Source organism: Centruroides sculpturatus, unplaced genomic scaffold (assembly GCF_000671375.1).
Source record: "Centruroides sculpturatus isolate CEXI.00-Female unplaced genomic scaffold, Cexi_2.0 scaffold1160, whole genome shotgun sequence".
Classification (NCBI taxonomy): Eukaryota; Metazoa; Arthropoda; class Arachnida; order Scorpiones; family Buthidae; genus Centruroides; species Centruroides sculpturatus.
In genome coordinates this window covers 66,758-92,911 of record NW_019385617.1, presented here as the reverse complement: position 1 = coordinate 92,911, position 26,154 = coordinate 66,758, and the positions used below count along the sequence as shown (strand labels likewise).

Sequence of the window (26,154 nt, the reverse complement as noted above, 5' to 3'; positions counted from 1 at the left end):
TTAATCTAATGTATAAAGAAGAAAGTTTGTTAATTTGTTCTTTATACAAGTATATTTCAACACAATTTGAGCAAAGGCTATGAAACTTTTCAAGGGACCATCCTCTCATTTAGGAGGAGGTCAACAACTACTTTTAGTTGAATTAACTTAAATCTCTTTCTTGCAACAGGTCACCCTTCTCTCTGAACATCTGGATGATGGCATTTAAAAAGGAAAATTACTTAATATAAAGTTACCAGTGAGCACAAAATATATTTTTGGTGTTTCAAGGGTGCTGAGTAGGGTTTCTCAAATGGGATCCCGGTTGTTTTTTTAACCCGGGAAATTCTTATCCCAGAAAATCCTGCAAATTTCTTAAAAGTTCACTTTTTTTCTTATTTTGTAATAAGAAATTTTGCAAATAGAAAGTATAATTAACTCATAAATTGTCAGAATATATTTATATTTATTAATTTTAAACCTACTTATTAGTTTTTTAAATTTTTGCTCATTATAGCATGTCACAAATGATCAATAATCAATATGTTGCTTATTTGTGGCAGGATTCTGAGAATTCTTTACTTGTCAGAACCTGTCATATCTGGAATAATTGTGCTTATACTGTCTTAATTTTTAACCATACGCAGTAGCTTCAATAACTGCATAACACCAGGTTGTGCAAATTGGGCAAGGATACAAACTAGTATGAAGTTTTTCTTTATAAACCTGATTATTAAAGACAAATGAACTGTTGAATTATTGGGCTATAAGCTTGATGTTTCTACTAAAGCAGCTGAAGTAGACAAATCAAGAATACTAGAGAGCAAAAGAAGTACTACAATCTTGAAAATGAACTAGAAATCTTCCAGGCTACAGGTGAAAAAACAGATAACATCTGTTTTTTCTTAAATGCGTTAAACTCGATTCCACTCACATCAATTGAATTGGAAAGGGCATTTTTGGTAGCAGGACTTTTCAGTAATAAAATAAGAATCAGATTGAGTGATTGGAGTATTGACCATCTTTGCTTTTTAAAATCTTATTATAAAAATTTACAATAATATTTTGTATTATGTTTTATTTGAAAAAACGAAAATTATCTTTTAATTTAGAAGTTTGATCTAAGTTGATTTTTTTAAATTTTCAACTCAATTCAAAGCATTTTTGTTGTTGTATGCAGTTTCCATCAAATGTTAATAAATTTTTTTCTCTTTGTGAAAATTTTACATAATTCAAAGGTAATTTTTAATATATATTTTACACAGCATTATTAATATGATTTTGGAGGTTACAGAATGTATTAAATTACTTTAAAAAATGAAAAATAATTATATCATTTGATTTCAAGATATTTTTTATATCTTAAAAATAATTAATTTTATCCCAGAATCCTGAGAAACAGTTTACTTTTTTCTGAAATTTTGGGACAAGTAAAAAACCAGGAAATGAGAAACTCTAGTGCTGAGTTTAAACATTTGGTCCAATTTTGTAAACTTTGATTGATTGGCCAATTTCCATTTTATATTCAGCTGTGAATGATGTTATAGTTAACATTAGAAAAAATCTGGATGTCTTGAATTAGCTTCTCATACATTCAGAAGTCAATGACTATTTTCTGTTGAAGGACACCAATTCCTGTCTACCTGACCAATGAAACTGTGCTATTTTGTAACACCTGAGTATTGCAATAAACACGATAACAGTAGGCTAAAGTGACCAAATTCTTAATCTGATTTTCATTTTAACGTTTGTTTTTACTTTCTGCTTGAGCAGTGTCAGGCAAATCTGCTAGTTATGTTATATATATATATGTTTAGTCATATTAAACTAGTACATTTTTTTTTTAAGCACACACAATATCATTAAAACTTTTTCTATTAATTTTTTATTTTTTTATAGAATCATTCTAATGAAACAGAAAATAGAATAGAAAGAAGAAAGCAAAGAATGAATAAACAGCAGTCATCATTGCAAACACGTGCAACAAGAGAAAATAGGAGAAATGCAGTTTATGGTGATCGATATGAGGTAAATATTCAAAAATCTTGAAGACCTTACTTAATTCTTGGGAAATATACTCTCCCAAGCTTTATTACAGTAAATTTTCATTTTTATATTCAACTTGAATTATCAGATTATTTTTTCTTTCTATTGTTCACTTACTAATTTTACATTTAACTTGTTTTCTTTTTCTTTCTTTTGTTGATGTTTAACAGTTTATAAATAATGATTATGATATTCAAAGTTGTTAAAAATGCATTATGATGTATAGTCAAGCAAAATTTATAATTCTTCAATAATCATGCTTTATATGCTTAATTAATAACTTTGTATAGCAAGACATATCAAATTAAATGAAATCATTTAATAACATATTTAATTATATAAAGTTTAAAATTTAATGTTATCATTAAATAAAAATACCTTAGCTTTTTCAAATAAAATATTTTAAATATACTTTTGTTTTTAATAAGAATATTCTTCTTAAATTCAGTTTCTATGCAAGTTAGTTTAAATATTTATTTATGTATATTGAAAGTTTGGTTAATTAATACTTTTTTCATATAGAATCCAGTTGCGATCCACATTAGTACCAGTAACACTTCAGATACTGATATCAATTGTGATCCCTGGGAAGATAGTTCAAGGGATAGTGAAAGGTAGTAAATTTAATATCAAAAGTTATTTATAAACTTCAAAGTTTTTAAAAATTATTATTATTATTTTTTTTTTACTTAATATTATAGTGGTTCTGGAGAGGATTCTGATTGGACTGCTGATGCAGGACTTAATGTCAAATCACGTCAAACAAATAAAACAAAAAGGGTAGCTAGAAGACAGGTATCTAACAGTGAAGAAGAGGATGAAGAAGAGAATGAAGAACATGAAGAACAAAATGAGAATCATCACAGAAGAGAAAAAACTAGGAAAACCAGAAGAAAATTAGTATGAATATATTATATATTATTAAATATTTTAGTATAATGTACTATTCAATAATTTATTTATTTTGTGTTCTATTCTTGTTTTTGCTGAACATTGTTAATTTTCAGAAACTTCAAACATTACATATTTATGAATAGACATTGTATATTAATATGAAAATGTTTTTAGAATGATAATTTTCAGACTTGTTTTCTTCTACAATAAGATCACAAATTCAATTGTATTTTAGAAGATTTCAAACTGGAGGTTTACAAATACATATATATATATTTTTTTTGAAAGAACAAAATATATTTTGACTTGTAATAAAAACAGATTTTTTTTAGTTTATTCAAGAAAAAGTTTTTCTACCATTTGGCACTTTTATTTGGCAGAAAATTTGTCACAAATTAGGCTAGTGTAGAGGTTTAAATATGTAATGGTATGAGGAGTCAGACAGAAAGGTATGAGACTCCATTAAACAGTTTTTATTAAATATAAGATTTTAACATGGACATATTTACATTTTATGTATATAAAAAATTATTAATCTGTCTATAAATAAAACTTTTTTTTTCAAAAAACTGAAAATAATTGTTTGTTTTTTTACAAGTCTAAATGCAATTTTATTTTTTACAAGAAAAAACATAATGCATTTACATTTGTAACATATATTTACAGTAAAACTTTGCTTAGTTGAGCTGTGTTAACTTTAAGTTCTCCACAAGTCCTATGCACAGTATGTAGAGTTTTCAGATAATACAGTCTTGTTAAGGCAAAATTGTTAGTAATTTTAACTCAAACCTATTTTCCTATGCATTTTCCATTCTTTGATAGGCCTCCATTCTCTTATACTCTGTGTGAATACAGACAGTTAAGATAAACGTTATGACTCCATGTCAAACATACCATGCTGTTCAAATCTTTTATCGACATCCTGATACAGTATGCTACTGATGTTCTGACTGAGACACAAGGGGTGTCTTGAAGGCACACTCAAAAGCACCATAAACTGTGTGCAGTTTTATCAGTCTCTGAATAACAATGTTGCCAATTGGCAAGAAACTTCTCATATTCAGGGAATTGACTTGCTTCTAGGAAATTTGGTGGGATTGCAACTACTCTGTATAATGTAAAACTACATTATACCAATATACCATCAGGAATAGATTTATTTCTTTTCATATATGTAGAAACTTGAAACTTGTATTAAACATGATCCACCCACACACATACATATATATATTAATAAATAAGTGTTTTTTATTCTTAACAATAAAATTTTAATATAGTGGGAAATAGTGTAAATTTTCATCTGTAATAATTATGAGAACAGTTTTCTGATTGGCAAAACTGGTTTTCTGATTGGCAATTGGCAGTTTTCTGATTGGCAATTTTGTTGTTTCTCAATAACAGATTATTGAGAAACAGCTTGATGATGGGAAATTTATGACCATAGAAATATTTGAGAAAATTGTATATCAAACTTATTAACTTGAAATTGAGATGTGATTTTTTTTTTACCTCAAACTTTCACTTAATGAGGTTTTACTATATATTTAATTTGTATATCTGTTATTATATGTAATAACGTTAAATTTTGTATATTATGTATTGTAAAAAAAATTAATAGTTTCAAAATTAACTAAGTTTATTTGCTTTCATATTTATAAGAAGATAAATTTTATTAATATTTGAAAATGTTTATTCAGATTCCAGGGGGAATTAAGGAGATTCCAAATGAATTCAGACCTCCTGAATGGTTAACAGATGTTGTACCTCATAAAGTTCCTTATGTTCCTCAAATTGGAGATGATGATATTTATTTTCGTCAGGGACATGAAAACTACATAGAAGCTGTAAAGAAAGCGAAAATCTATGAAATCGATACAAAGAACTTGCCTTGGAAAAAATTGAAATTAAGAGTGTGTAAATTTTTTTTAATAGTAATCAATTTATATGCTTATAATAACTTAAAATTAAAAAATATTTTCAGGAACAAGAAGTTGTAAAAATTGTAGATATAAATTATGAGATCCGCCCACCTAGACTTTGTTGTTTAAAACTTCTCTTAGTTAACCCCTCTGATCGAAGTGGGGGAGATACATTTACAATTCGATATCACGATATGCCAGATGTTATTGATTTTTTGGTGTTAAAGCAAAATTATGATCAAGCAATCCAACGTAATTGGAAGCCAGGTAAGTTTTTGGAGCTTCAGAATTTTTATTTAAAAAGTAGAATCTTTTAAGATTAATCTTACCTTGAATAATAATAATCACTTCTATTGATAATAAATTATCACCTACATTAAAAATTTAAATTCAAACAAAAACAATTTCATTTTCATTACATGTATGTTTGAACATTGTTTGCTTGTAAAAATGTTTACTGATGTTGAAGGAAAAATATATCCAAAATTATTTTATTTTAAAAGTTTTTATGACTTAAAAAAATTAGCTTATAAAATACTAATATAAAATATTTATAAACAAACATACCATATTTTTGCTAATAAACAGCATGCTGCTAAACTCAGTTTATTAGAAAACTTTTTATTTTGCTGCTGTGCTGTTTATTAGAATAAATATAGTATATTGTTTATATATAAGTAAAATATTTGCTATTTTTCATATGAAACATATCATAGTATTTCCTAATGCTGAAAATTAATTGATTTTGAAGATTTGAATATTAATAAAAATAATTCTATATTTAATTCATGAAAAAAAGCATTAAATATTTTTGGAGAAAAGTTTGCATAATTATTTATTATTTTATTTAAATATCTGATTTATATTAAGGTATAATGAATAGAGTTTTATCAGAAACTATTGGGGTTGATGTGTAAGTTTGTGCTGCTGACTTTGGCACTGAATGATGGAATTTGGATGTGAGACACAGGAAATGCAAATGACTATATATTCTCCTGTATTGTTAATGACATTCTCTCAGTGTTTGGACAAGCAATTAAATCTTTGCTTGAAGAATGCCATGAAGAAGTTATCTGCCCAAGTTTCTGATGCAGCATCATTATGAAATGAGATCTCTTGTAGGATATTCAAGAGAGATGAAAATCTGCAGAAGAAGCCCAGTCCAGACAGTACAGAAGATGCAGAATGGTTTTACAGTTCATGTTATGAATTGCTGCTTTTGTAAAGTTGGCATTAGTGAAATTTTGTGGTATCCATATTTTTAGTTTTTTGGACCTACTCATACATTGTAGACGATTGTTGCCTGACAGCATTTTGTCTCAGTGTTAAATTCTGTTAGAATGATGTGTTTAGATGGTCTTCATCAAAATTCAGTGGATGATTGATATGAATGCTTCATTGAGGTAAAAGTTTTGTCCCTGAAACAGGAAAATTATTTGTGGACTGTCTTTTGTGATATAACATTTTTCCCATACACAGGACAAATGTTTCTGGTAGTGTCAGTAGTGATGGCATATTTGCTGAACTCATGAAACAGATGTCAGAAATGTTTCTTCTTGTAAACTTGAGAATGAAGTCTCAACTTCATTCTCAATTCTGCTCCCTTGATGAGCTGTAAAAAACAAACCATTTCCTTAATGAACCTAACAATGACACTTACATGTAACAAGAACATAATGCTACAAAATGGCATTTTGTTGTATTGACACCAACAGTTCCACTAAGAAAAATAAATGAGAAATGATGCAGTGTAAACTTGTGCACAAACCCAATAATTGATCAAATATTTAATTATAATGTTTTCTAGAAAGAATTGAATCCTTCAATTGATATGATTGCCTTCTTTCTAATGATTTATTATTTTAATTCTAAATTTATAAATATTATTTGAAATCTTTATTGCATGAACTCTTGCAATTTTATGTTGCATATTAGATAATCATAAGTTTTCTGTTTAAATAAAAATATAAATAATATAGTTTAAAATACTTTTTCAGAATTTTAATAACTTGAAATTGTCATTATGAATTATTTTAGTAGTAGTTCATTAAAAATATAGTAGTAGTAATAATAATAATAATAATAATAATATATTAATTTTAATTTATTTTAGAATAATTTTTCCAATTTTTTAAATTGCAATAGAAATTTTTCTTATTGTAAATTTATATTTTAAAAGTTAAATTAATGTTTTCAGTATACTAATGCAACCTATTTAAAATAAATTTTATAATAGTTTTTATACATTAATTAGTCAAATTTTTTTTATTGTATAATAAAATTTAGATTAAAAAGGTCTTAAAATTTAAATATGAAGCCCTCAAATTCTCTATACAGACAATATTTGTATAAAGAATCTTAAGTGTTTCATATTTACTAGATTTAAGGCTTTGTTCATTTGTATTATTAAAATTTGTTTTTTAAAGATTAAAATACAGTATTTATTTATAATCCTCATCAAATTATATAACACAAATTTTGCTTTTATATGATCTAACAATCTTAATTTTCTTTCAAAGTATGATTTTCATAAAATTATTGAAAATATTAATGTCTTTATTTTCTTTGAGATGGGATCTTCATTGGTGTTTATTGCTAATTTATTATGTAGAAGAGTTATGTAATTTGATATTGCATTAAAATCTAAAGTGAATACTGTTAAAAGTCAACTTGCATTTCTCACATTTACTGTTGACAATTAATTTTATATTGTTGATTTATATTGGAATTTTTTAAACAATACATATTATAATACAAACAAATGTAAATAGTTATAATATTAGGTATAAAAGCAATAAATAAAATGATTATTACTCTGTGAAGTTTGCAACATTACATCAAAGTTTAGAGAGAAAAATAAATATACTCTGTTCTTTATAATTAGTTATAAGGTTTGATATATGATTTTTATGTTTATTAATTTGATCTAATTTTATTTCCTTCATAAATAATATGTAAATAATTTATATATACACATCAGAGCAGTATTATATCCTTTAATTTGATCTTTTCTTCCTACCTAAAGCATATTTTGTTAGGATTGTAGTTTTTTTCTACTTTCCTTGAAGTTATCTTAATATTTAAAAAAGTATTTTTTGTTAATACATTATTTTCATATTTTCAATATAACTTTTATATGTGTTATTTGGTTTAATGGTACAAGGGCCTCTTGGTCTACATCAATAATTGGTAGATCTATCTCACATATAAAACTAGATAGGAAACATACATGATAGGTTATATTTTTACAGATACTTATGGTCAATTTATGGTACATGCCCATTGTTATATTTTTGCATGTGTAGATTACTAAACATTTCCCGTTATCATTGGATCTTCTATTTTATTTTAGGCTTATTCTCGTTTAATTTTTTTTTATCATAGCATGATTTTGAAGATGATTGAATGAATGTTGTTTCAGATACTTTTGAAAAATAAAAGAATAAGAATATCATTAAAGTTGAAAAAAGTAGATTCATTCATATGCAAAGTAAAGAACATCTTGTAGATATACAGGGTGTCATGTAAGTCTAGAATCGTAAGAGTTTTGTTTATTCTTTTACGTGTAAAGCATGGTACTGAGTAAGAAAGTACGAATTATTTTGATGGTGAAGGACCACAGTTACCATAGTTTAACGAGCTGAATCCAGACCACTATGTAATTGGTGGAAAGACTGGATACAATCTATTAAACTCTTTGGAAATGTCACACCCATTTTGGGTCTTCACCATCATAATAACTTATATTCATTCCTTCTTACTCAGTGCTGTGCTTTACACATAAGGGATTAAATAAGGATCAACATAACTCCTATAGTTTAACTTATGCAACACCCTTTATATATAAATTAACAAAAAGAATATTTTGCAAAAATGAATAGGGCAGTCTATTTATAATTAAATTAATAAAAATAATGGAAAAATCATTTTAAAGTTAACATATAAAATGAGGAAAACAATAATGAAATTTATATATTAAAAATATGATGCTTTCAGTAAAAAAAATTGTAGGTTAGATTACATTAAGACAATATAAACAAAATATAATTATAGTGGAAAATGAATTAAATTGTAAAAAGTAAAATTAAATGGAACAGCACTGCTGCGATACATTAGCAGAGTGGTAATTATAGAATTTGCATGGAAAATCAGGGATTCTGGGGAACTTCCTCCAGACGAAATCTTCCATAACTGTTCTTTAGCAAACGTTTCAAATTTAAATAATTCTGATTATAAACAAGTCTGTTCATTTAAATTTTTATCTGAAAAGCTAATTTTAACAGATGCAGTTCTTTTAATGTACTATACATATTTTTGCATAGATACTTTTTGAATTATACATAAATACCTCTATTTATATCCATAATTAAGCTGCTTTGAAAATTGTATGTGAAGATGAGTGGAATAGACTCAAAAACCATTTAATACTGCAAATAAAATTGACTTTATGGTAGTAGCATTTGAAGTGATCTATTTTAACAACTTGAATATAGACAAACAAAAATTTGATAGGTTAAAGTCAAGCATTAATGTACTGATTGTTGAAAAATCCAGGACAAATGTACAATTAAAAGTTCTGTATACTAGAAGAAACACTAAAAGAAGTAAAAGAAGAGAATGTCTTTGTATCTTGTCTTTTTTCTTACATCTTTGAAACACAACAGTCATACAACAGAGTCAACTTTTACTTTGAGGCTCTTTGATTAAAAACTTTCCTTATTACTAACATACTGAATTTTTCTTAGGCAATGCTAAACTTATAACAGAATTATTTTAATAATTTAGAATAATAATAACTTGGAAAAGAGAGTTTTATCATTCAGCAATGATGATTTCAGTTTTTTATATTAAAAAAGGTTATTAATAAAGACACGTTATTTCAAAAGAATAGAATTTGTTTTAAGTAGGTTGCAATAAACAAGTTTTGGAACTTTTATTTATTTATTTTTATCAAGTAATGTTTTAAAAATTTAATAAGAAATGCCACATAAATATATACATATAATTATGTTTGAATACATATATATTATTTGTTGTTAATATTATAAAGTCAATACTGTAGTATTTTTAGTTTAATTTTTCATATACAGTACACTCTCATTTATCCATGCTAATGGATGTCGAAAGATGGAAAGAATACAAGAACGGCATTTTGGTATTCTGTCATCTAATGTACTTTAAGGACGTTTTCAAAATTTATTATTATATATTAAGATTTATTAAATATTTATTAAGATGAAAACTGTTCCAAAACTTTTCTTTCTAATCTAAATAAGCAAATTTGTCAAAATTGAAAACAAATTTGCTCTTTATAAAATTGTTGATAAATTTAAAACTAATGTGTTTGTGTATGTATGTACGTACACATTCTTAACCCCTTAAGCATGAATGATATGAGTCCATACATAGCTTCTTTAAATATTGAAATAAATATTACCAAATTTTAATTATCTATTTTTCTAAGATTTATATATTATTTTTTTTATAACACTTTTTGTATAAACATTAATTTTGTTTCTTACAAATTAAATTAAATTAAATTATATTAAATTTCGGCCCATCATTGTAGTAAAGACATTAAATCATTTGGAATCATCTAATTTAAATTTATAAATTTGCCAAATTGTTAATTAATTTTTAATGTAATTATTTGGACACAATTCAGTTCTTAGTTCTATTTAAATATAGATTAAATCCAATGTTTAACATATGAAAAAACTTTTTAAATATATTATATTTACTTATTTTTAAATAATGACACATATAATATAGTGGAAAACATTAGATAATTAAATAATAACTCTGTTAGTGAAGATTTGAGAGTGGTTTAAGAAGTCAGAACCATCTTACGATTATGATTAATTTTTAGTGATGTTATTTAATTGGTTATCGTCATTAAAACTCTTACTTGTAGTTGTTTAAGACATATGCTTAAGGGGTTAATTTAAAATAATTTCATAACTATTAAAATTAATTTATAGATATTAGATGTATTGTTTTAACGAGTGTACAGCTAGTACATATCCATTTTTTGTATCCCATGGGATAAACCTTGCTTTTCACAATGTTTTTTTCTTTACAAAGCAAACCAACAGTTAATTAATTATAGAAGATATTTTAATAGAACTAGAAAAAGCAAACATGGATAATCATGAGTCTACTGTATATTTTAATAAAAGAAAATATGTATGGAAAAATTGATGATGTTTATAATTGTTTAGGTGATAGATTTAGATCTGTGATAGACAATGCATGGTGGTTAGGGACAATTGAAGAACAAGAACCCTTAGATAGCTCATTGCCTGATTCTACATTCCAATGTTTTCTTGTTATGTGGGACAATGGAGAGACAGAGAAAATGAGCCCCTGGGATTTTGAACGAGTGGATGAAAGTAGTATGTTCATATTCATAATTCCAATTCATTATAAAATATTAGATTTGTATGTGACTTATGAAGAAATTGAAATGGATATATCAAATGTAGAGAGAAATCATTATGATTTGCAGATGTAATGATTTGACGAGTATATTTTTGAATTCTGACATTCCAATAACTTTTTCCTGTCTGTTGAACAAAGAACGTTTCATAAATAAGATGTGTACATTTAAATGTAATTGTAGTTCTGTAGAAAATATTTATATATATATTTCGTCGTCCTTTTGTAATTATCATCAAATCTACTCATTTTTTGGCAATATTCTAGCATTAAATGTTTTAATTCTTCAAAATAAATGATGTAAGTTTAGGAAAAGTATTAAATTATTTTTATCTCATAGATCCTTGCTTGATTTTATTGGAAATTCAGAACGTGAAAATATACTTAGCAGTTATCATTAAACTTGGGTATGCTGTGGTTGCAAAATCTCTTTTGTTGAACTGTGTAAAAATTTTGTTGCTGAAACATTTTTATTAAAGTTTACACAATAAACAAAGACATTTTATTGTCTGTATTAAACACGGAGACTCACACATTATTATTTGTCTCTAGGATAATACAGATAAAGTTCTTAAATTTTTTTGTAATCTAATATATTTCCAAATAAATACGCTTTTTATTTAATAACCACACTGATTAAAATTTTAAAAAATATATGAATGTGAAGTTAAATGTCATATTCGATAACACATCAAAATTATATTATACTTTGATCTTCATTAAAATTACAGAATTGTCAATTTGTTTATGACAGGAATGCCTTCAGTCATGGGCGGTAGCGTTGACATCACTCCGGAAGAACGTCTCGCAATGATGTATTCTCCTAAAGATAACGAATGGTCTCCCAGAGGTCAAGTGGCGGAATGTAACAGACTTATCCGAGGACTCGAAAAAATAATGGAATTGTCCTGCGCAGAGTCTTTTATATCGCCAGTAGATTTAAACAAGTATCCGATGTATGCGTTTGTAGTCGAATATCCCATGGATTTGAGTACTATAAAGGCAAGATTGGAAAACCATTATTACAGGTTTGTAAAAATAAATATTAGGCAGGAGAATTAAAAATGCAATAGAATTTAAGGATCGGCCATAGAATTAAGTTTATTCAACTTTTCTTACGATTAATTCTTTTTTAATTTAAAGTTTGTAGATGTTAAGTACTAGTTTTTATATATGATTATGTCTTTATTGGTGTATCATGTTAGGAATAAAAAAATAACGCCTTTAACAGGTTAATAGTCAATCATGCTGATGATTACCAAAAATATTTTTGATTCTAATGTTATAATTTGACTATATTTTCTGCTATTTTATATATATGCTGATGATTATCAAAAGTCAAAAATGAGAAAACATTAAATTTATTTCACAAATTATTCATGAAATTATACAGTTACATAAAAAAAATGATTTTGCAAGAGTAAATATACATGTTTTCTTTTTTATGATAAAAAAAAGTGTGTATATTTTTAATTTTTACAAATTCAAAAGTCAAACTAGCTTCAAATGAAAACTAACTTAGGCCCCTTTCATGATCGTCAGTATTTACGTAAGATATTTAAATACATATTCTAAGTAAATGTGTAATGTATAGATTATAGTTTATGGTAATTAATTGTACTAAATCTAATACTGCAGACTAATCATTGTATTAAAAGAAAATTGTTGTTGGAAACAAATTTTCATAATTAATATCTATAATTTGACCAAAACTTTAATAATCTTAGATTTGTCTCCTAAACCTTTAATGCAATTAAATTATTCTAATTGAATTTTCTAGGAGAATTCAAGCTGTGAAATTTGACGTCGGATTTATCGAGACAAATGCTAAGAAATTCAATGAACCAAGTAGTCGAATCGTGCAAGATGCTAGAATAGTTTGCGAATTGTTGCTGCATTTTATCGAGTAAGTTTTGCATCATATTGAAAAAACTCAAAGTAAATTATTAGTCAAAATATTTAATACAGTAATAGATAGAGTTAAACTTTTTTGGAAAAATAGTAAGGAACATCTATAATTTTAGTCATTATTAATCTAAAAAATTAACTTAAATTAGAATTTTGGATCTAAAATTAATATTACTTATCATACATTAATTAATTTAACTGAAAATTGGTAATTAACTATTTAATTGTATGGAAATAAGAGAAATGAAAAAAAATTATTAATTTATATACAGTAGAGCGTCGATTATCCGAAAGCCAATCATCCGAAAGAATTCCAGTCGGCAAATTTAAATTTTCGCCAGTGCTGTGGCACTGCAATCTTTGGCTATGTCTTGGGCTACTCAAATATTTTACATTTTTGATACTAAATTAACTTCTGATGTATAATTTTTTATTGTTTTTATATTTTTCAATATATTTATTTTGTTCGTACAAAATATTTAAAAAATTTTAACGATACAATAGTCTTCGTTAGGCTTAACATCGACGAAAATTCAACGTGAAGCGACACGCAACAGAGAAAAATGTCAAGATGGGATAAATTAATATATTTTTTCATACATAATCGGTTATCCGAAACATCGATCTTCCGAACAATCCCAGTCCCCAATTGATTTGGATAATCGACGCTCTACTGTAATTATACTGTATGCACTCAAATAGACCCATTGCAGGGCTATTTGAATCTGTGTTTTCATATGTGTTGGCATAGTTTTCATTTAATAACTCCTGTGATCCGAGTGGTCACAGGAGTTATTAAATGAAAACTAAAAAAATAATTCTAAAAAAGTAACATGGATGGCAAGATATGTGATGCAATAATTTACATGGTTAGAATTTGGAATAGGTTGTTTATGCATAGCTTACAAAATGTGTTTTGAATAAACCCATGTGTGGGTTTATTTTTGTAGATGCAGCTGGGACATGGATTTATTTAAATATATTCAAAAGATTTTATTTCAATGTTTTGTGTGATTTATTCTTATACAGTGGAACCTCGGTATACGACCTTAATCCGTTCCTGATGTTTGGACTTATACCGAATAGGACATATACTAAACCAACTTTTCCCATAAGAAGTAATGTAAAAATGATTAATCCGTTCTCATGTAAAAAAAATGGCTGGCTTTAAACACCTCGCTAGTTCCTGCTTGATTTTTCATGAGATCAGCATGTATCTTTTTAGCTTTCTCGCAAATAATTGCTTCTGATAGGATGTCGCCAGCACACTGTTTTTCAGTTATCCAAGCAAAAGCAATTTCTCAACATGATCTAATGTCTTCGATCTCTATTTAGAAATTGATTTAACTCCTTTCGCAATGTTAGCAGATTTAATAATGTCTTTATTTTTCACGATTGTTGATATCTTCATTCTCAGAATACGGTATGCAACAGTTAAATCTCGAACACACGTGCCACCTTCATATTTTTCAATGATCTCTTTTTTCAGTTTCATTGTGATTCTAGTAATTTTTTTTAGTTTTCTGTTGGTTTTCATTAAGTCGTATACCGAGCAAAATTTGTTTCGTCCAAACAGGACGTATTCTAAAGCAGATGTATACCGAGGTACCACTGTATATATTTATGATAATGTATAGATACAATGCTATTATGAATCTGTTTCTATGAAATATTTTAAAATAAATAAGGAATAAAATACAAATATTATGTAAGGAAAGATTTGTTAAAAGAAGTAAGAAAAGTTTGGTGAAATAAATCAAAATTGGTTCACAATGAATCGATTTTTATTAGAGTAATAAACTAAAAAAAAAAAAATATTTAATGTAGAAGGAAAGAATAAGATGAGGTAAAATGTTCTTGAATTCTTTAATTTTATAATTAAAAATTCATGATTGTAAAACTTTATATACTCACTTATGACACCAAATGTAGTATATGGAAGATATTGTACTGTCTTTTGCTATTAGATTTATTAAATATAAACATCTTTACTAAACCTGATACATAGAAATAACATCTTCAACTTCCGTAAACTGTCAGACTATATTTATTAGTAATTTATAATTATTATTGCCAAATTATAACTCAATGATTTACGACAGTTGAAGGTGTTATTGCGTTAGATTTATTTACTTCATGAATTAATATTAATGTATGCAATTACTTTTGACATTTCAAAATGTCAAAGATACTTAAGTGTGTTTAATTCATCAAGTAAATAAATCTAATGCTGAAAGACAGTACAGTTTCATCCTTATAAAAATTCATTTAATAGGTGTATGATATTTTTGTTAGTTTTAACTTTTAAGCAAGAGTTAGGAATGAAAGTAAGAACTAATGAAATGAAAACAGTCAATAAAATATTTAGATATTATCAGTGCTTTTTTTTTGGGAGGGAAAAGGTGGTGGAACGCTCATCTATGGGCATTCTAGCAACATTACAAATTCCGAATTTATAATGCTGTTAGAATGCTTAGAATGCTTACTAGGGGCCGTCCCAGGCTACTAGTGAAATATAAAACAGTCAAAATGACAGTCACCGGTCACAATTAGCACTACGATTCCTGCATTGCCGCCAAAACATGATACGGCCAAATACGAGGCGAGCAGTATGTCACAGTCATCACAAACTAAGTTTGCAGTACGCATGCATCATACACAAGATTCAGCAAAAAAGCAGGAGCAGGACCGTCTTAATAATTTTGTTGCTGATCTTCTATGCTCAACAGAGCGATTCAATGTGGACCAAACATCAAACTTTCAAAAATTCTCTTAAAACTTTTAAAATATATCGAAAAAAGGTGGTGGAATGCCATTCCATTGCGTTCTATGACAAAAAAAGTGCTGGATATTATATTCTTTATTTACAAAATGTTTAAGTAACTAGAATATTTTTTTTACTTACTATTGAACACAAGACTGTGTTATTATTAAAACACTTGGCGTTTATCCACTTTATTCAGTTGAATTCAACTGAATAAAGTGGATAAATGCCAAGTGTTTTAATAATAACACAGTCTTGTGTTCAATAGTAAATAAATACGAAAACACGGTTTCAAAAAACGAATCAACTAGAATATTTTTCTAAGTTTTAAAACAATTTTCTCAGAAACACAAATTAAATGGAGATTTATTTTTAATTATTGATAAGAATTAATACTTAAATTAATTTAAAATAATAAATTTTAGTGTTTTTAATTGGTTGATGTTTTGTGTTTATTCAAAAGGAATATTTTTATATACTGTATTAAGGGTTTACACAGTATTATATTTCTTGTAAATTATTAATAATATAAATGTGCTGTTCACATCTGTTAATAATAATAATCTACAAGTTACATTGCAGTTAAATATAGTACAATGACTTTTATTACTTAATCAGTGCCCAAAATTGTGAAGATCCAATGGAAATATATCAAGAAATGATGGAAGCTAGACAATTTAATGAATCAGATGCCACTTCCGACAGTTATATTTCCGATACAGATGAAGAACATATCAATCAGAATAATGACAGAAAGCGGAAAATGGTGAGTGTAAATCAAATTCAATTAATTATAATTGAATTTGATTCAGAACTAAATATAACATAATATAAAACTGAAAGTTTATTATTTGAATTGTTATATACAAGTCTTTGCAAATTATAACCTTTGTGTATAAAATGAATTGAATTTATTTTAATGCCTCTAATGTAAAATTTTCTAAATTAATTCTACAGTTGTTATTGTAGACTCACAAAAAAGTGTGCTCTTTTAAGCAATATTAAGCCCTTAAATGATACTGTTTTAAAATAGCTGCATTAATCAAGTTAATATATAATGAAAATAATATAAAGATAATTAATAAATATGCTTTTTTTAACTGTTTTGAAATTTATACTACATAATTTCATTTTTAAGATTTTATGTGCAGTTTTATTAATTGCTATGATTTGTTGTGTTATTATAGCATTAAAGTTATTTTTTTATTATTATGAGTCATAAAAATGATATAGAAACATACAATTTTATTTTAAATTTTAATATTATCCACTGCTTAAGTTTGCCCTTGCCTATGCTTGTCAGCTATGATAATATTCTAGCATAAATATAAGTAAAAGCTGGTTTATATACCAGCAGCAATATGGAGTTTCAAGGCCACCAGCCATTGCCAGAGTCTTGTTTATAGTCAAACTCTGGCCAGCAGCTAATTTGACACAGCATGGCTTTGGCATCAGATGAAGTTGGACATCATTTAACCTTGGAGTCGTGCTGCTAGACCAGAAGTATGCTGATGTCTAGCAGAGCAGAAGATAGTGAATGTAGAGAACACTGAGCGCTGAGAACTCCTTTGTTGCAACACCATGCTGCCATTGGAATGTCCAATCCAAAGGAATAATCATTAAGTGATGTGTAGAACTGATTATAAATTAATTTTATATATTATTATTATTATTATGATGGGTTTTGTGAGTTATACTCGGTTCACACCGGTGGCTGTGTACTATGCCGGACCAAAGTCAAGGCATAGCAACCAAAACAAAACTAAAATTAAATAAGTGTGTCAGTGTGTGTGTCTGTATTCAGGAATTTCCTAACAATGTGGCACGTATTCAATGTAGTGGCCTTCTGTAGTGTTATGTATGTATTTCTATTCAATTGTAATGTTCCCAGGCTTTTGTGTAGTGTGTGTGGTATCACACCTGTACAGGAGAGAACAACAGGTACAATAAGCACCCTATCCATCCTCCACAGATGCCTTATTTCCTGGGCGAGTTCTGTGTACTTGCTAATTTTTTCAGTGCATGTGTTTTGTACATTGTGAGTGTTTGGAATGGCTATGTCTATAATGTATGTGATTTTATTGTGTTTGTCAATGAGTGTGATGTCTGGTCTGTTGTGGTAAATTGTTTTATCTGTGATTATGGCTCTGTCGTAATACATTTTGTGCGTGTTATTTTCCAATACTGTCTGTGGAATATACTTGTAGTATGGTTCGTGGATGTCTGCCAATTTGTGTTTCTTTGCAAGCTCTTGGTGTATTATATTTGCTACTTGATTGTGTCTATGTAAGTAATCTGTCTGTGCCAAGAGCTTGCAACCAGAAGTGATGTGTTGTATAGTTTCTGGCATGATGTGACATTTTCTGCATGTGTCATTTGTGAGTGTTGTATCTTTGAGTATGTGTTTTCTGTAGTTTTTAGTATTTATGACCTGATCCTGTATGGCAATCATGAATCCTTCTGTCTCCCGAAAGAGGCATCCCAAATCTAACCAGCTGTTTGACGCAGTTTTGTCAACAAATTATTATTATTATTATTCCAAAAAAAATTATTCTCTTTTTTATACCTTTTTAACTCTTTTTGGAAATTTTATAGTCATTATTGGCTTGATATTTTTAAAAATTGAAGTTATATATTATTCAAAAGTCAGAAGAGAAAGAAAAACATAAATTTTTTCGTATTTTTACATTTATGTAAGAAGGAAACAAAAGAGATTTATTATTAATATTATTATTATTATTATAGAAGAATATAATACATACGTAAAGAAATTTTTAGTTTTAAAACTGTTAAGTTTATTATTTAACATAAACAATAAATTGTTGGCTAATGATTAGATGCTCTGTGAACACAATTCTAATTATGCTCATTAGTAAGAAAAGAAAAGAAAAACAAAAATCAGAGAAGAGGCAAAAGTTTCACTAATCACCTTACAACAATTCAAGTTTTCTATTAAAAAATTTAAAACAATTTTTAATAAACAGTTATACATGAATTATAAAAGTAAAATTGTTGTCAAGAATTTAGTTAATAAAAATTTTGCAAATTAATTTTCATTTCATTCATTAATATAATGAAAAAACTTTTTATATAATCATAATAAAACTAGGGCCTGAAGATTTTTCTTTTTGTTGGTAAAGTATGTGAAAATTATATTCTTGAAAAGTTATTGACTAATTTTTCAATCAGCGTTTTAAAAAGTTAGCTAGAAATATATCTACAAAATTAATATTATTTGATGGTTATGATAGTTCACAGATTTTAGTGAATTATCATAAGTAAATGCTGAAACAGATATATAAAAAAGTATCTATTTATTTTATGTGTAATTAAAGTTTTGAGTTTTTGATATTATTAATTTGACATACAGTTTATCTATAAAGAGAGAATTGAAAATTTTTTACATACTAATCTTCCAATAAATTATCACACTAATTATATTTATTAAACTTTTTGGTTTAATTTTGAATGACAAAGTTTTGTAACATATTTTTTATGATTTGAACAGAATGTTCATCGTGCAAACAAGAGACGACGATTAGAATCGTCACAAGTATACACATCGAGATCTTGGAAGCAGCAGTGTACAGACTTACTAGATGTTATATTTCAATGTGAAGATTCCACTCCATTTAGAAATCCTGTAGATTTAAATGAATATCCAGTAAGATATTGTGTTATTTTTATATATATTTTATTAATGTTCGTATTAAAGTTTTGGTTTATTTGAGCCAAGTATTCAGATATGAAATTGTCATAATGGGAAATAAGAATTTGATTTTCAAAGAATTTCAGTTAACAATGAAAAATAATTATTTACAAAATATTACTAAATATATTAATTATCTATATTTACTTTTTTTAATGCAATCTTTGCAAATTTTTATAAAGATTATAGAAAAATAAATAAATTCAGACTACAGTTGACTCTTGATTATCCCCTGTAATGGGTGACATGACTACTGTGGATAATTGACATACACAAATAACATGATAATTGTGAAAAAAGGAAAAAATATAAAAACAAGTAAATTTTAAGAAAAATACTTTTTTTTATTACAGATACTTACATATATATAAATACAGTGCATAACATTTTAAGACTTTATAAAGAAATCAATAACTTTTTTCTACTCCTTAGCATCCAAATGTTTGTTTTTTATAGATTGAAGTGTATGTAAAACAAGTTTATCAAGTAAAGTGGCATCTTGTTCTTCAAAGTACTCAATGGAACTGTCAGTGTAACTGTAATGCTAGCTCTTGATTCACCGATTGCAAATCTGTATTGTCTCTTTTATTGCCTTCACTTTCTTCCATTCTTCTTGCTCTGTTAACTATTTCCTTGTTGGTCAGGTGAATTCTGGGCCTATAAGGTCACAGTCATTGGATAATGTCAACTTTTTCAATATTCTGTCCTCTAGGTATTGATCTGACTAGTGTAGACAGCTTGGATGATGAAATGCTTACATCACTTGAATTTTCTGTATTGTCACTTGTATCACCCAGAAGTTTTCTCTGTGATGTTCTGAGGGTGGCAGGTTTACTGTCTCATGCATTTGCCATATCATAAATTGAATTAAGAATTGAATAATCATTCCAAGAAGTTTTTAAGTCAGAACCTTCTTCAACTATTTTTAATAACAAGTTGGACTTTATTTGTATTTCAGTTTTATGGCTGCAGTGATTTCCTGGTCCATGAGCTGAATTAAGTTGGTTACATTGAGTGGAAAATATTTTGTAAAAATTGCCCCCCTCAGTTTTAAGTAAATGTGTACTTGGGTTTAAAGGGGTATTATCCAACACAGGGCCAACTTTCTCAGGAAACCTTTGGATCTCAAATAGTCTCATACTTGGGAAACAAAATGTTTCTGAAGCCAATTTTGGAAAATTTGTTTGTCCATCTAACCGTTTTTTTCTTCTTGTAATACTGTATTTTCTAGATTCTAATGTGCATTTTTTTTTCTAGTCTAAGAAATTTGTGTATATATTAGAATCTGGTACAAAGTCTGCAAGTTTTGAACTACAGCAAATCATGTGAACGTTGTACAGCAGATGAGTCTCCTTTAAAGCTAATTATCTGTCTGTGTACATGTTTTTCTATGCTTAAGAATAGTTAATTATTTCAGTTCAGCGGTGTGTATGTGATAAATTTTACAATTGTGCATAATGATGAGACATTGTGTTAAAAAGTTGATCATATGGCAATTTTTTATTGGTATGCAGATCCTATGACCTGATATGGAGTCTTGTTTAAAATGAGTCAGCCATCCCAATGAGGTATCAAACTTTTCATCTAAACCAAGCAAGTCAAACAAGTTTGCTTTATTAGTAATTATAGGCCCAGAAATTTGTATTCCTTTAGTTCACTCTTATGCAAACCATTTACATAATGTTTTATGAAGTTCATCATATGTAGACATCTTTATTACTTTTTTTTTACGAAGACAAATCAGATGACAATGCAAATGTAACAACTTATCCTTTTGTTTAAAAATGTCACATACTTAATTCTTCTATTTCATATTGCATAGAAATTTGCTCATTCGTTAAACCTTATAATTTCAAGTTTTTGCTGAATTTTTAAAACCACCCTTTTTTTTCCAGCCATTACACTGTTCTTTTTTAGATTGGACCTCTCTGTCTCTCTAATGCTGATATCTGCTGTTATATTGCACTCAGCCATTACATTACAAACATGTCTACATTAACGGCAAATGTCTAGTTAGCTATTCAAGGCTTCTTGGGATGTTTCATTTAAACCAGAAATGAAAGTAAAGAAATGAGCCAAGTGAGCAAAGCTCAATAAATATCAGTGAAATTTGCAAAAAATTAAAAAATATATAATATAAAAATCAGTAATAAAATTCACTGTATGACAATAAATTCAAAAATTAATAGTAATTAGCATTTTTTCAAATATAAATTATTATTATACATTACCATCATCCCTATTGATGAAAATGGAACATACTTGGCAATCTTATGTATGGCTGGCCAGTTTGATAGACAACTATACAGGTATGGTTGTAATTGATCTTGTTTGCAGACAGTCCACCCACAAATAATCGGCAGTTGACCGTATTTTAGTTCCAGTCATATCTAGTAACTAGCTAAATAATACTATAATTTTATGCTTATAACCTGCAGATTATCTGTATTTATTGATAAAAGTTAATTTGAAAGCAGATATAGATTAATGCTGCTTAAGATTAATTATTCTGCTAATTTTAACTTTCAGTTATTCGTAAAAACTCATTAAACAGCTTTTCTATTAATCTTTCCAAGAGCATCTTTACAAACACAAGACATGTTTTGAATACCATAGATATATTCATTTGTCATTATGATTTTTTCCAAAACTATCAAAATCATGTATACACATTCCTAGTCTTCAGTTCTTGTTTGTTCGTTTTCTATATGTCAGTTCATACTTTAATATTATTAGACACACTTACTTGAACTTGTATCTTGAAAACAGATGAGTTTTTGGTAATTTCCCAAATATAATGGCTCTTGGAGCTAAAAGGGTTAATGACATATTGAATATGTCATTAGCCGTTTTTGGCTCACCTTTCTTTACATATGATCCCACTAATCCAAATGATTACACTGGTAGTTAGTTTTGATTAATGAGACTGTTTTATTTATTTTATGATTATCTCTACATGAACTGCTAACAGAAATAAAATGAAAGAAGGGAAAATTAGAATGTTTGAGATGATAACTTCTATATTGCATACCAGTATTTGTTGTTTTCAAATTCCTGTTTAGAGGTGGTGTTACATAAAGTTTTTGTGTCCTAGCAATTTTTTGGGGTATACTTTAGGTTATCCATGTGAAATTATATTAATAATAGTTAAACAAATAATTTTACAAAACTTATAATACTGAAGATTACTAATATTACAAAAAGTTTTAGTATTAAAATATAATTTATTATTGCAAATGTGTTGGTAAATTTTTTTTTAATTATGTTGGCCATAATGATAAGCTAGAATTATATTGAGGAAATGGATCCTGTTCTGGTTTTGTTTTTCTCAAATCTGTTGCAAAATTTATTTCTTAATTCCTAATTTTAATTTTGGATTTGATGTATTTAGTTAAGACATTTTGATTAAATTCATTTCTGATTGAGAATCTCCAAGTGTTTTTATTAAATTTTATTAATTTAGTAAAGCTTTTTCTAATTTAAATGTTAATAAAATAAATTATTATTTTAATTCATAAATATTTTAAAGTTTTATTCAGAAAAGTTGATTCTAAAATAACTTTCTTTTCTTTTTCAATAGAATTATCGTGATATAATAGATAACCCAACGGATTTAGGAAAAATTCGAGAGAATTTATTAGCGGATCATTACGATAGTCCTGTTAAGTTTTGCAAAGATATGAGACTTTTATTTCAAAATTCTAGAAATTATAATACTAATAAGAAATCCCGTGTAAGTAATGCATTTCTATAATTTGTTATTAAAATGTAAGTATGCATTGATAGTTTTCTTATAATAAAATCTTACATATACATATTTTAGATTTATTCAATGACCATTCGCTTATCGGCAATGTTCGAAGAACACATACGAGGTATTATTAGCGACTGGAGATCTGCAGTTAAATATGAAGAAAAATTAAGGAACAACCAGTACGTTAGTCATAGGTTAGTTCATATTTTACTTATGTTTTTGGCATTGGTAAATTATTGACGGACTCATATCTGTCATACACTTAAATCAGGTATGTAATTAAATTTTTACTGTCATAAATATATTATAAATTACATAGGAGGAGACCTTTTGCACAAGTTAGAACAGACATAGTTCCTTCTTTAAGTTCATCACGTGCCTTAAACCGTCCAAGTACAAGCGGTACTTCTAGTCGTTCAAGTACCTCAAACATGTCACAGCCTTCCACTTCCTACTCCCTAAGGAATGGAGATATTTCACGTCCTAGTACTAGCCGCAATTATACCTCATGTACAGAATCTAAAAATAAATCAAGCCAAGCCAAAACTAATGGAACAGGTAAGATAGTTGAAAGAAACAATTACGTAATCCATTTACATTAAGAGTTTTTAAATATGTTTGCAAATTATAATAATAATCTTTTCTTTTATTTTATTGAATTCATTAATATATTTTTTAGTTATTATTATATCCAGGTTTATTAGGAACAAAAAATCACTTGAAGTGTAATAAAACTTATATTTCGCAGACTTAATATATAGGGTTTGTAACTTATGGGGTTTTATGTGCAATTTTGAAGTAATGTACTTTAATAATATAGTGTAAATAATAATGATGATAAAGAACTCTTATTATGCATAAAAACTAAACTTTATGTTGAAAAAATTTCATTTAGCATTTTTTTTTTTTTGTTTCTTGTCGTATTTTCTAAGTAAATGTGACTACAGTGAAATTCTGGTAACAGTGCATCTGGTATGCCAGCAAACCCAATAAGCTGACATATCCAGCTCATCTTTGGGGAAGTATCAATGCATTGAGTATCTGTATTTATACACAACTAGGTACCCATTTAATTAAAACTAAAAGTAATAATTAAAATTAAAATCAAATCAATTGTAACATAATATTTCGGAAAGTGAGGATAAAGTACTTGTCTGTCTTGATTGATTTACTTATATTTTGCCCAGACAGCAACAGCTGAGTCTCTGTCTATAGCACTTCTTTGTAAAGTGTTAGTTGTGGTTTCAGTTGGCAATGATGGAATATTTTGCTTTTAATATGTAAAATATATAGAATATGAAGTAGACATAGATAAAAGTGTACAAAGCACAAAATAAGATTAGTGTGTTCTTGTTTCAAATCAACCAAGGGTAGGAATAATCTGGAAAAATTGAAATGGTGTGTTAAGCAATCATAAAAGGCAGATTTATAGTTTTACATGCATAGTTTGAAGTAATGCACTTTAATATTTCTTGTCAAATATATGTCAAATTGTGTCCAGGGAATTGAAAAAACCAGAAAAAATTTCATTGTCCAATAAGTCAGCATATTCGATAATCCAATACCACATTGGTGCCGATTAGGGTTTCTTTCCCGGGATTCTCGCCGTTTATTCCCTACGAGAAAAATCCCGGGAAATCTCGCATTTCAATAATAATTTACCGTGTCAGGTTTTCTTTCTATTATTTATTATACGAAAAGTTGCATCTTGAAGACTCACCTAAAAGAGAAATTTTGAGGTTTCTTGCTATTATTACCTATGTTTTACAAGTCTCTACTTGTTAGTTCATGTAATATCTATGTATTGTGTTTGTGCATCATTGAACAGCGGAGACTTGCTGAAAGTAAATATCACTCATCGCATTTTAGTTTATTTTTTATTTTTAGAAACAATTAGAATTTTTTTCGTAATCATTAAAACTCCCAATGAAACGCTTTATTTTACTTTCATCTTATAATGTAGGAGAACATAAATTAATTGAGCCTAACGTGTTCGTATGGGTGAGATTGGCCCTACACTTTTAGTTACTTACTAGAAAATAAATTAAATTATTCAAATTTATGATATTCCTGTATGATCTTCTTTATTCATATAAAATTCTATTTTACTATCTCATCCCGGAATCCCGGGAAAAGAAATTATTTTTCCCGTAATCCCGCTGGAGGCAAATTTCGCGGGAAATGAGAAACCCTAGTGCCGATGCCAGATTAGCAGAATGTCATTGTATTTTCATTTGTGAAATGCATCCTGTAAACTTCAGTGTATTTCTGTGGTATAACTGATTCAGATTTGTGCAAACTTTAGTTTACATGCATTCTCCAGAATCATAACTAAATATAACGGCTGTTTAAATAATAATAATAATATTGATGGTAATAAACTTTTATCATCATAAAATTTTTTTTTTTTTTGTCAAGAATACTTTTAAATTTTTTTATTTAAGCACTAACTGTAAACAGTAAATAAATTGTTACATTAATTTCTAAAACTCTTCTAATAATTACTGAGACAAGTGTAACTCTGCATATAAGATGACAAGGCTAACTTATTTAGAGTTACTTATGGTAACATTATGCCTGAAAATAATTGTTTTTCAGGCATAATGTTATCATAAATAAATAATAATGTCAATGAGACAATATTATTCATTATGTCATTGTGGTTTAAATTCAAAATATTTATATTGAAATTTCTTCTGTAATTGTACAGTGTTAATTTTTTAATATTAATTATTTTTTTCTG

At 27.2% G+C, this 26,154-nt stretch overlaps 1 protein-coding gene across 2 annotated transcripts in view; it reads left to right on the top strand.

The window, feature by feature from the left end:
* The window catches only part of LOC111640622 (PH-interacting protein-like), an 88,574-nt gene that overhangs the window by 59,937 nt on the left and 2,483 nt on the right, over positions 1-26,154 (top strand). Inside the window, exons 19-31 of one of the 2 annotated variants that reach the window (XM_023386659.1) lie at positions 1,879-2,007; positions 2,548-2,639; positions 2,727-2,925; positions 4,617-4,829; positions 4,901-5,105; positions 11,060-11,233; positions 12,031-12,304; positions 13,057-13,182; positions 16,567-16,714; positions 19,457-19,612; positions 23,238-23,390; positions 23,481-23,605; positions 23,731-23,969. In XM_023386659.1, coding sequence (XP_023242427.1) covers positions 1,879-2,007; positions 2,548-2,639; positions 2,727-2,925; positions 4,617-4,829; positions 4,901-5,105; positions 11,060-11,233; positions 12,031-12,304; positions 13,057-13,182; positions 16,567-16,714; positions 19,457-19,612; positions 23,238-23,390; positions 23,481-23,605; positions 23,731-23,969 — 2,233 coding nt within the window. The remainder of the gene's footprint in view (positions 1-1,878; positions 2,008-2,547; positions 2,640-2,726; positions 2,926-4,616; positions 4,830-4,900; positions 5,106-11,059; positions 11,234-12,030; positions 12,305-13,056; positions 13,183-16,566; positions 16,715-19,456; positions 19,613-23,237; positions 23,391-23,480; positions 23,606-23,730; positions 23,970-26,154) is intronic. The other variant, XM_023386660.1, reaches the window with a different exon arrangement.